The sequence below is a fragment of the Leucopleurus acutus genome (genome assembly GCF_964270905.1).
Source record: "Leucopleurus acutus genome assembly, chromosome: 12".
Classification (NCBI taxonomy): Eukaryota; Metazoa; Chordata; class Mammalia; order Artiodactyla; family Delphinidae; genus Leucopleurus; species Leucopleurus acutus.
Window position 1 is genome coordinate 90,393,867 of NC_139154.1, and position 12,806 is coordinate 90,406,672.

Genomic DNA, 12,806 nt, shown 5'->3' on the forward strand with positions numbered 1-12,806 from the left:
GCTTATCTACCCACTCCACCTGGTGACCATTGACCCAACTCTGCGGCCTCCCTGGCTAGTCCAGGAAGAAGGGAAGTTTGTGTTTGAGCCCCATCTCAGGACAGAATCAAGAATGGGGCCAATTGCACCCATATGGCAACTGGCTCACGAGAAAAATCACGTCTTCACTTCAGGCCTCCGCAGTCAGAGTGTTCTAACCTCTGCAGAGAGATGAGGTCTCAGCGTGAGAGACAGGCACCACCAAATATCTCAATCTGCTTGGCCAGAAGTGGGACACGAACAGTTGAAGACAAGGACAAGGAAGCAAGGCCGCTGGTCACAATTCTGTGCACTGTGATATTGGGACTCAGAACTGAGCAACCCCCTACCCCATAAGAAAGTGACTTAAGCCATAAGGAAAAGAAAACTTTTTTTTTTTTTTTTGCGGTACGTGGGGCTCTCACTGCCGCGGCCTCTCCCGTTGCGGAGCACAGGCTCCGGACGTGCAGGCTCAGCGGCCATGGCTCACGGGCCCAACCACTCTGCGGCATGTGGGATCTTCCCGGACCGGGGCACGAACCCATGTCCCCTGCATCGGCAGGCGGACTCGCAACCACCGCGCCACCAGGGAAGCCCAAGAAAACTTTTTAAAAGTATTTAAAAAAATCCAGAGGGGAAACAGGGTGTGTGCCAAAACAACTGGGTGATGAAACTTAAGTCAGGGGAAGACCACAGGGCACAGAATCGCCTTGCTTGGAGAGATAACGGCAGAAACAACTGGTCCTCCCACCCTCCACCCCATCTCCATTTGGCTAATCCCTCCTCATCCTCCAGGTTTCAGCTTAGTTGTCACTTCCTCCAGGAAGCCTTCCCTGGCCCTCAACATGATGTTAGATTATATGCTCTCTCAGCACCCTGCCTGCCTTCTTTGCAGTATTCATCTCAGTAGTAAATATCTGTTTAAATTCTATCTTCCTTGAGAGCTTCCAGAAGCTTCAGAGGGGTGAGACCATATGACATTCACTTCTCAAATACCTGGGAGTCCTCGCTGGCAAAGCAACAGTCCTTTGGCATCATACCCTTTTCCTCCACACTGACTCACTCAATTCTAAACGTTCCTCTTACTTTTCAAAAGACCTTCTGTGGGCCCCAGTACTCAACAATTTGCCTGTTTTTTCCTTCTACTTTGTCTCCACCTTCTGATTTATACAGCTAATGATCTGAAAAGTAACACTTCGGTGCGTTAGGGGTGCTGCTATTTAAAGGATCCCAACCAGTTAAAGAAAATATCTTTTGTCAAATGAATGTTTGTCCCTGACTGGTCAATTCCAGCTTAATGAGCAACAACTCTTGGATGGTATAAACTAAGCCAAAATGACTGGTATCCAAGTCTGGGACGAGGAGGGTTGGAAGGTGTCAGAAAGGCTGGGACTCAGCCAAACCCTCACATAAGCGAACCCTCCATGGTCCACCCTTCCTCCCCGCAGAGATGACTTGCTTACACCAGCACTTTTGGAGAAATGGGGTTTCTAAGTCCACACAGTCATCTGCAGTGTTAAAATGAGAGGGTTCCAAGTAGAGTCCAAGCTCCAAACATCCCAAGACAGAAATCTGGTTTGGACATAACCCAAGGCCTCTGGACTCACTGACAGGATGCTCCTGGTCTGCCCTCCTCAGTCTCCCAGCTGGATAGCAGGGTTCTGGCCTTAAGTTCTGAGACTTCCAGAATGACAGGGGGAGGGGAGAGGAGGACAGCAGCGTCAGGGAGCTCAGGGCTGAGAGGGGAGGCACGATGTCACCTGGGAGAACCTCAGGCCCACAAGAGAAACCCAGCTCCCTGCCCTGAGACATTATGGGAGCCAAGGGTAAAGGCTGGCAGCTGGGGAAATGCAGAGAGGACGGGATGGGGGCCGGGACCCTGTCCCTGCTTCTCCCCAGCCACACATGCCCGGAAAGGACAGGGCTGCACACCTCTCAGTGGAAACATGGGAATTGAGATGCCAATTATAAGAAGTGACCACGGTTGGTGGGGTTCTTCTGGGAAGGTACCTGAAAAGGGGGAGCCATGAACTGCACCAGCCTTGGGAACAGCCTTGGTGGTGCACTGGCTTAGCCGCCATGCTTATGTATAAATTGGGATCTCTTTGCCACACATCAAAGGGGGAAAAGTTTCCATCTTCAAATGTTAAGCTTAAAATAAGACACTACATGGGTGCCAGTAGATCTGTGAAATCTGCTGACTAAACTGGCACCAGCTTCTGGGAAAAAACCAGCTCGCTTCTCCTGAGCTCTGGGAGTGAGCAGGGTAGGGGCGGGGTTACTCTCAGGCAAGGTGACAACAGCGTGGGGGTTCAAGTCAGGGATGCTCACCTGGGCAGGAGGCAGTTTAGATGTTGCTTCCAGAAGCATCTTAGTCGAGGCACCTGCCAGCCTTGCTCACTCCTTTCCTTTATCACTCAGGGACCCAGTTCTAGCACATTCGCTGGCACCCCATTTCTATTTTGGTAAGCATTTTAGTGGTTTCTGCATGTGTATATTTCTTACCCATTCTATCACGGCAGGGGCTTCCCTAAGGCATGGACTGGAACCTTCGCTCGCCTTCAGACCAGGCGTTTGCTGAGATGTTCAGTGCTACCAGGTGACAGCAGGGTCCTAGGGGAGCTGATGTGGCTGGTGGGAGCCAGGCCTCGGGTGGAAGTGCCGGGACAGCCACAGTGCTCCCTCCTTACTGGGCGAGGCAGTAGCCCCGGGAGGGAGTGGAACCAACGAGTCCTCACATTGCTTATCCACGTCAAAGTGCCTGGATGGAAGGCTACAGGTTCTCCACGACCAGTGGCCCCTCTTGGGACCTGGCCTCTGGCCCAGCTGTTCCGAATCCCGGAAAACAACTAATCGGGGCTAGGCAGTGAGGCCAGGTAAGCCTGTCATTTTGGCTCCGGCTGCCACTGAGGCCATCCCAGGTGATGCTGCCCCTTTGCCTCGGTCAAGTGTTCATACAGGATCTCAGATTCCAGGGATTCCTATTCTCACAACCTACACATTTATCCACAGAGGGATGTTTGCTCCAGGCTGGAAGAGGACTGGTCCTGATAGGACATTCACAGCGTCTACTTCAGCAGTAAAGCCCTGAACGACATGGGAGTGGATCAGCACCCAAGTTCCCATGATGCCTAGAAGGCCATGGTGACCCTGAAGTGATTGATTGGTCTTACAAAGAGGAGAGAGTGGAAAAATATGGGGTGTCCTCAATAACACCTGTGAACTAGACACAGTGCTGGCATCCCTTGGGTTAGCTAGTTTATCACAGTTGATGGCAGCCATTAATTTTGAAAGGGTCCAGTTGGCCTCTTATGAGGAATAAGCCCCAAACTCAACTTCTCTGGCTTGGGAGAGATGATACTGCCGAAAGATGTATCTTTTTATTTTTAAGCATTGATGGAATATTTATTAAAATTACTATGGCAGATTCTTGTTTGCCTACCTATAGCTATTCTTCACTTCTTTCTCACTAACAGAATCCCTATAATTAGGGATTGACTATATATCCAGCTAAGTTCTACATGGAATATAAACAGAACTGTTCTGTGACACTTTGAAGAAGACTACTTGAAGGGAAATGACTCAGCTAGGAGGTACATCTTTTTACTTCTCCCTTCTTTCTCCTCCCTGGGATGTGGCTATGATGACTGGAACTTCAGCAGCCATTCTGGGCTATGAGGTGACTGACACTAGAAGGCAGCACTGAGAATGGTGTAGAAAAATGGAAGCCTGGATTCCTGATGACTGTGGGGATCTGCCTACCTCCAAAATTCTTTGGTATGAGAGAGAAATAAATTATTTTCTTTAAGTTACTGTTATTTCAAACTTTTTGTTATATACAAGTGGTCCTACTCCTAACTGATATAATCATATACTATGCTACAAAGAAAACCATAATAAATCTCAAATGGCAAAATTGTAGTGGTCACTCTCTCTGAAAATGAGATAAACTAGAAAATAATAACAAAAGAATATATCCTTTTAAAACCCAGTCATTTGGAATTTAAAATGCATTCTTCTGACTATCTAACAGACTAAAGAGGATTCAAAGCTATAATTTCAAACTTATTTAGAAAATAAAAACATAGATCACTATATATGAAAACCAAGTATTCGATATACTCAGAAGCAAATTCAGAGCCCTAAACAGCTTCATTAGAAGGAAAGAATGAGAATAGATAAGAATAAATTGAAGGCAAAAGATTAAAAAAACAGTCACAAACAAATCAAAGAGGAAAAGTGGATATTATAAAACAAGAGCAAAAATGAATAAATTAGAAAATGAAAACAGAAGAATTGATAGATACATCTAAGAGCTGACTCCCAGACACAACTCTCACAAATCTCGTTATTTTAATAAAGGAGATGGAGGTGAGAAGTGGGGACAAGACTCAAAACTCAGTCCAAGGAAAGATCATTATATTTTAAAAATCAATATTTAAAACTTTTCTACAACAAAGACACCAGAGAGTAAAGGAAGAACAGCTGGGAGAGAGATTTGTAATATATATAATTCAAAGGATTAATATCCAAAATATATAAGGAATGCTTACAAATCAATTAGGAAAATACAGCAAATGGAAGAATGGACAAAGGATGTTAACAGCTAATTCACAGAAGAGGAAATGTAAATAGCCAATAAATATATGAAAAGAAGTGAGATCTTTTTGGTGTTCAGGGAAATGTGCATTGCCTTTTACACAGCAAACTCAGTTTCCGGAATGGGCCCTCAAGAAATCATCATACTTGTGCAAAAAGAACTTTATAAGGATTTTTCACAGCACTGTTATTTCTAATAGCAAATAATCAGAAACAATCTAAATCCATCACTATGGGAGAGAATGCTACTCAGCAGGAAAAACGAAGAAAGGAGGGGAGGAAGGAAGGGAGGGAGGGGAGGAGGGAGGGAGGGAGGGAGGAAGAGAGGGAGGAAGGAAGGGAGGAAGGGAGGGAGGGAGGGAGGGAGGGAGGGAGGGAGGGGATCCTTATGTAGGCAAACTGCTAAGTGTAATTAAGCTATTTGTAGATAAATAAGTGTATTTTTACTTATAAAACATATCTATCTAAAAACAAATTTTTAGTGATGATTCATATCTTTGCAAATGCCTAGAAAAAAGCCTGAAAGTTCACACCAGACTTCTCACAGAGGTTACTTCTGGGAATAGATTTGGAGTTGAGGGTCGTCAGAGGAACTTTACTTTTTTTTTTTGCATTGTTTGAATTCTGAGCTGAGAGAACATATTCATGTATTACTTGTATAACTTTAAAAATATTCTTCGTGATATTTTTGAATTCCAAAGAACATATTCATGTATTACTTGTATAATTTTATAAAATACATGGAGAAGGTTTTTTTTAATCCTAAGGATATTTCTGCACTCCAAAGATAAAGAGAAAAAATACCAAAAGCTCCCAAAGGGAGTGGGGGAGGTTTACCAATAAAGAAAATGAGAATCAGGCCAACTATTGTTCATGTATAAGAGGGAAAAAACGTCATTTCAGATATGGAAGGACTCAGAAAGTATTGCCCACACACTCAACATTACTCAAAGAAGTACTCTAGCAAAACATAGAGAACACACACACACACACACACACACACACACACACACACACACGAAAAGCCTAAAAAATTGTGAAGTTTAATATAGGTGTTAAGCAAGGATTCAAAAAACTGGTGAGATTCCAGATTATTTCCAAAATCTTGACAGGTGTGTACGGGTGAAATGGTAGAGTAGAGAGTAGGGTAAAACGGTATGCTAAAAGTCTCTTCCTTTATGGGTAGGGTTGGGGAGGTCCTATTTACTATTCAATTATTGATATTAATAAGGTAGATACAGCTAAATCTCTCCATAAAATATTATAGGAGGGGCTTCCCTGGTGGCGCAGTGGTTGAGAGTCCGCCTGCCGATGCAGGGGACACGGGGTTCATGCCCCGGTCTGGGAAGCTCCCACATGCCGCGGAGCGGCTGGGCCCGTGAGTCATGGCCACTGAGCCTGCGCGTCCGGAGCCTGTGCTCCACAACAGGAGAGGCCACAACAGTGAGAGGCCCGCGTACCGCAAAAAAAAAAAAAAAAAAAAAAAAAAAATATTATAGGAGAATGGTAATTAGAGAGGATTAGGATGCTCCCCTTCCAAACCACTTAAGAAATCAAAAGGACCGATGAAAATTACCACTCTAGTACAAATCAGGAAAATAAATGGAAACAATAACAAACTTGATAAGCAAACCAACAAACAAGCTACTTGATGGCTGGGATAAGTGCTCACAATAACCAGTGGCAGAATAAATATGAATGGGTTCCATTAATTATTAAAGACAGAGTTTCTCAAACTGGGTAAAAAAAAGTAGAATGCAGCTCAATTTTGTCTACGAGTGACATATACACAGAAATTAAATATCACTCTGATATAAATGTGTAGGCAATAATTTACAAGGCAAATAAAACGGGAATAGAAATATTAATATGAGATGAAGTAGAGTTCAAGACAACAATATTCAATGAAACAGGGATATTTCGTGTGTGTGTGTGTGTGCGTGTGTGTGAAAGAAAGTGAGAGCGGTGGGAAGGTGGAGATTATAACATCAAGAAGATAAAAATGTCATGAACACACCAAACCCCACTGCACTGAAATATATACAGCCAAAACTATAAGAAATGCAAGGAAATTAAATGCACACAATTACAGTGGGGAAAACATAATACTTTCTCAGAATATGTCAGAACAATGTAGAAGTTTCAGGGAAACTACAAAAGGATAGTGATGAGAATGATATTCCCTATACATGTTGATATATATTTAAAATATATGTATAAAATGAAATATTGCAAGCATACAGAGAAGTCTAGAGGATACTACAATGAATATCCACATACTGCCAAATCTTATCATTTTGTCAAATTTTTGTGAAAATTTTATCTTTTTAAAAGATGAAACATAACAGATACAAATGAAGCACCTCCTGCTCTGCTAGATTCCATTGCCTTCTCTCTCTCTCCAGAGGTAAGTAGCATCACGAATCTGTTGCTAACTGTTCCCATGAATGTTTTATGGATCCTTGAAAAATACACCCATAAATATATATATATATATATAATATTGCTTTGCATATTAAAACATTATATAAATGACATCAGACAGTATTATTACTCTGCTACTGTTTTTTCATTCATCATTGTTTTTGAGATTTATCAATATTGATAAATGTAGCCCTGTCCTTTATTTTCTTTCCTGTGTTAAGTATTCCATTGCATGACTAAATCATGAATATTTATCCATTCTCTTGATGGACATTTCAGTGGTTTCCTTTCTTTTTGCTATTATAAACAGTGCTGCAAATATTTTCTTTTCATATTTAATGTGTTTTGTGTATGAGGTGAAATCTAATTTTACTTCTTTTTCACATAGGTAGCACCATTTGTTAGATGGTCCATCCTTCTTCTCCACTGATTTGTCAAATATCAAGTTTCCATATGGGTATGGGCATGTTTCCAGACTTTCTATTCTGTTGCAATGATCTATTTGCTTATCTCCAAACCAAAACCAAACTGTCTTATGCTACTTAGTAGGGTGACTCTCCTCTTACCACCTCATTCTTTTTTTTTTTTTGGCTGCGTTGGGTTTCCGTTGCAGTGCACGGGCTTCTCATTGTGGTGGCTTCTCTTGTTGCGGAGCACAGGCTGGAGGCGCGCGGGCTTCCGTAGCGGTGGGGCGTGGGCTCAGTAGTTGTGGCACGTGGGCTTAGTTGCTCCGTGGCATGTGGGATCTTCCCAGAGCAGGGATCGAACCCACTTCTCCTGCATTGGCAGGCAGATTCTTAATCACTGTGCCACCAGGGAAGTCCCACGACCTCATTCTTGAAAATTGTCTTGGCTGTTCTTGGCCCTTAGCTTGTTCATATAATTTTTAGTATCAACTTGTCAAGTTCCATGAAAAATCCTGCTGAGATTTTGATTGGAATTTTATTGAATATAATTAAATATAATTTGAAGAAAATGGGTATCTTCATGATAATGAATATTCCCACCCAAGGTGATATATTTCTCCATTTATTTAGATCTCCAATGTCCTTCAATAAAGTTTTATAAGTTTTTCCATAAAGATCTTGCACATCCTTTCTTGAATTTATTTTTGGTAACTTATCATACTAAGTGCTATTATAAATGCTTTCTTTTTAAAAAAAAATATCATGTTCTAGATGTTTGTTATAGTTTTATAGGCATACAGCAATTATTTTGTATACTTGTCTTACATCCAGAAATCTTATAAAATAGTAATTCCAATAGTTTGCCTATTCTCATGAAAAATTTTGTTTCTTCCTTTCCAATCCTAATACTGGTCATTTATTTTTTCGTGTCTTATTGTACTTGTTAGTCTCCTAGGAAAATGCTGGACAGAAGCATTACTATCAGGCATTCTTACCCTGTCCCAGACACTAAGATTTTACCTTTATCTGATTCATCTTTAAGAATGGTTCTTGCTATGGGGTTGGTTTGTTTTGTTTTGTTTTTTCTGACAGATACTGTATTAAGTTAATGAAGCTCCCTTTTAGACCTAACTAACCTTCTCTTTTAAAAAAGATTATAAATGGAGTTATGTTTTATCAAATGATTTTTCTGTATCTACTGAGATCATCATGTTTCTCCTTCAATTTGTTAATGTGATGAACTATATTAATACATCTCTATAACCATTCTTGGTAAATCTTTTTTTTTTTTTTTTTTTTTTTTTTTTTTTTGCGGTACGCAGGCCTCTCACTGTTGTGGCCTCTCCCGTTGCGGAGCACAGGCTCCGGACATGCAGGCTCAGCGGCCATGGCTCACGGGCCCAGCCGCTCCGTGGCATGTGGGATCTTCCCAGACCAGGGCATGAACCCACGTCCCCTGCATTGGCAGGTGGACTCTCAACCACTGCACCACCAGGGAAGCCCCTTGGTAAATCTTTTTTGATATATTTTAATACAGTGCTGGATTCAACTTGCTATTATTTCATTTAGACTATGTGTAATTTTGTAAGTGATATTGGCCTATAATTTTTCTTTCTCATACTAACTTCTTTGGTATTGGTCTCAAAGTGCCTCATAAATGAATTGGGGAATATTTCCTTTCTTTTATTCTCTTTAAAGAGTTTTGTAAAGATTGAGTTCGGCTATTCCTTTGAGTGTAGTCACCTGAAAGATCATGGGAGCCTAGTGGTAATTTTTGACTTGTTTGTTACTTCTTTGGTGCATATATTTTAAGCAACTGATCTAATTTCTTTCTATTTACAGGTCTTTTCAAATTCTATATTTCCTCTTGCTAGGCAGTTTTTGGTAACCTGTACTTTCTCAGAAATGTATCCATATTTTCCTAAGTCTTCAAATTTCCTGCCCCAGATTGTTCAGTGCATTTTGATCCTTTAAACTTCTATTATATCTGTAATTATTATACTTTTTAGTCCTAGTATTTTTTATTTGTATCTTCTCTCTTTTTTCTTGCCCAGTATTGCCAGAAATGTCTATTTAATTAGTCCTTCCATAGAAGCTAGGAAGTTACCCTCAAGATGTATCTCCAACAATATCAAAACACATGCACAAGACTATCTATTCTTGTATTATTCATATTGGCAAAATAATGGAAATAGTCTAAATGTCCATATGTAGGAAAATAGTTGAATAAATTATGGTACTTCCATGTAGTATACTACTATGCAGCTATTTAAAAAAAAAAAAGAATAAGGAAGATCGCTATAAACTGATACACTGTGATTTCCAGGATATGTCATTAAGCAAAAAAAAACATTGCGCAAAAGGGTTATATAATATGGTGCCTTTTATAGAAAAATGAAAGGGATTTGTATTTGCTTATTTTTACAAAAAGAAATAGGAAGGATAAAATTATTTACTTAGAGAGGTTGGGTGGGAAGGAGGTAGAAGGGATAGAGAGGGAAATGGGGGAATTATGCCTTTTTTACATAGCTTTTGACTTTTGAACTATGTTGACATTTTATATAGTTCCCAAAATAAATCAATAAGAATGGGGAAACATCTGAAATTCAGTGGCAACAGAAATGAATAAACCTAACTGTATATCATATAAATAACATATACACACAGAAGAAAATAACTAATTCAAATAACTTTTTTTTAATTCAAATAACTTTTGAACACAATTCTCTGACTATATACTCTCAGTAGGATCTATTCAACAGACAAAAAGAACTTCAAAGAAATCTCAAGCTTTACTTAATACATTTGGGGGGGGATTAATACATGTTTGAGTGGCATTAATGTAGCAATTCTGAAATTCTTTTATTTGTATATATAAGATTTAGTAACTGAATAAATACATTGTTGTTGTATTCTCATTCAGGGAGAAGGAAGATGTAGATATGGACTGGAAGGAGGGGAAGAACTCTGAGATGTTGGATTGGAATTAGAGGTATTAGTATATAGTCATGATTTTTAAAAAGTTGTATGTCCTAGCTCTGTCTGCTAAGAGGGCCTAGAAACAATGACACACCAGTAATAATGAGCACACCTAACTATCCAGATTTTGGTTCCTAAATACCATTCCCCTCTGAAAGGAACCAGGGCTCTTTGGAGAAATGGGGTAGAGAAACTACAAGATGAGTTTGGAATATCCATACATTGTGCCAGAAAGTATTGACGTACATACTCATAGCATAAAAAAGACATGTCAAATGGACACTGAAATTGCTTTAAAGGGTTTCTATTGGTCAAATTTGGCACAATTTGTATATAAAAATGAATAATGAAAAAAGTAAATTACTATCCACTGAATACAAAAAATATACAAGACCATACTGATAGTTTTAAAAAAACAAGAAAATGGGAGGCAGAAGGGAAGACCCTTATTTACAGGAGGCTGCCAATTAATAAACATAGAATGAATGATATTTATGAAATATATAGGAAACTTTCAGACTAGGTAAATATCCTGTTCCCAATCAGTTTTTCACTTAGTGGTTTTAACATCTGTTGGTCATTCTTGTCTGTTTCCTGCTTTCGGCTAAGATGAAAAAAAGTTACTATAAACATTTATATATAGATCTTTGTGTGGACATATGTATTCACTTCTCTTGAAGTAAATACCTAAATGTAGGATTGCTGGCTCACATTGTAGTGTATGTTTATAAGAAACTGCAATATCATTTTCCACATACACCTGCCCTGATCCCAATCCCAATTCTAGGATCACATCCCACATTTAGTTGTTATCTCTTTAGCCTCCTCAGTAAAATGCAAGAGAAATGAGGATGTGTGTAGGGGTGTGTATGTGTGTGTGTGTGTGTGTGTGCACGTGTGTGTGTATCTCTATATATATCCTCTAAAAGACTTGTACAATCATGTTCAAAGCATGTTGTTGTAAACTCCAAACTGGCAACAACCCAAATGTCTACCAACAGTAGGATGAATAAAGAAATTTCTATATAGTTATAGCAGTGGAATATTATACAGCCATGAAAAAGAACAAGCAAATACTACATTTAACAGTAAGTCTCATAAACAATTGGGTGAAAGAAACCAAGTCCCCAAAAAGTACATTTATATAAGTGATTCCATTTATATAAAGTTCAATAACAGGCAAAATGAGAATATAATGAAGGAAGGAGTCAGAAAAGTGGTTCCCTGTGAGGTTAGTGACTCAGAGGGGTACATAAGAGGTATCTGAGACACTGGTAATGCACTATATCTTTATCTAAGTGATATTTACTTAGATGAGCTCACTTTGTGAAAACGTATCAAGCTTTACATTTATGACAAATGCACCCTTTCTGTACATTTGTTTTACTCCAATATAAAAAGATTAACAGTAAGCTTAATCCTGATTTCAAAACAGAACAAAAATAAGGCTGAATTTTCCAGTTTTCAGAAGGCACCCTTACTTTCCGACTTCCCAAGCTTTCTGGGAAAACTTCCCTGTAATCAAACCAGCATGTCCTAATTAACGACAATACTTGAAATGGGAAATATACAGGGATGCAGGCACTTTGAGGCCCTGTTGGGTGTACATTGGCACACGTTCTATGGAAAGAGGTCTGACAATACACATCAAGAGAATTAAAAAGAAATATATGATATTTTCTCCAGTGAGTCCCCTCCAGGAATTTATCCTAAATCAACAACTCAAATATTTATGAACAGCGATGTAAAGTTATACATTAAAAAATTTTTGTAGAAAAGAAAACCCTTTGAAGGTAATACTTACAATTGGCGTCCCAAAAGGAATGTAACCTGTGAGAGGACAGAGAGAAGAGTTGGGTTTTATAATCCCATCTGACTCTGCCCCACCTGCCTTTCAACTGTGAGGCCAGAGAGACTTCTGGCCTTGGCCTTGGCAGTGGCCCCAGGGAGAGGGCTCAGGTCAGTTAAGCGGGAGGCACCTCTAGCCCCAGACCTTTTCCCAGCCCAGCCCTCCCCAAGACAGAGGGCTCCCCTGTGTCCCCCAACCTCCTTGTCTCTGTTCCCCTCAGTCCTCACTCACCCCCAAAGCCAGGGGCCCATTCCTGAAGGAGGCGCCTGTGGCCGGGGCGCCGCCACCCTGCACTTGGTGGTCCTCCCACGATTTCCTCCGGGAGCCACAAAGCCCCGCCAACCTCACCACAATGTCTCTGGAGGCCCTGGGACGTCCTCCTCCTTCCCTCAGCCTGTCTTTCTAAAACACACCCTTACTTTCCCAGCTTCATGACCATTTCTGGAAAGGGCATTCCCTACCCACCTGAGATGTGTGCCTCCAAGTGCCAGAGCTCTTTGAATCTCTAGGGCCCTGGCTGGACATCTCAG

At 40.5% G+C, this 12,806-nt stretch overlaps 1 protein-coding gene across 3 annotated transcripts in view; it reads right to left on the reverse strand.

Annotated features, from left to right (window-relative positions):
- SFXN5 (sideroflexin 5) overlaps positions 1 to 12,806 on the reverse strand; it is a gene marked incomplete at its 5' end in the record, with an annotated part of 115,542 nt that overhangs the window by 60,652 nt on the left and 42,084 nt on the right. For all 3 annotated transcript variants that reach the window (XM_082851953.1, XM_082851951.1, XM_082851952.1), the window contains one exon: positions 12,232 to 12,257. In XM_082851953.1, the coding sequence (XP_082708079.1) occupies positions 12,232 to 12,257 (26 nt within the window). The remainder of the gene's footprint in view (positions 1 to 12,231; positions 12,258 to 12,806) is intronic.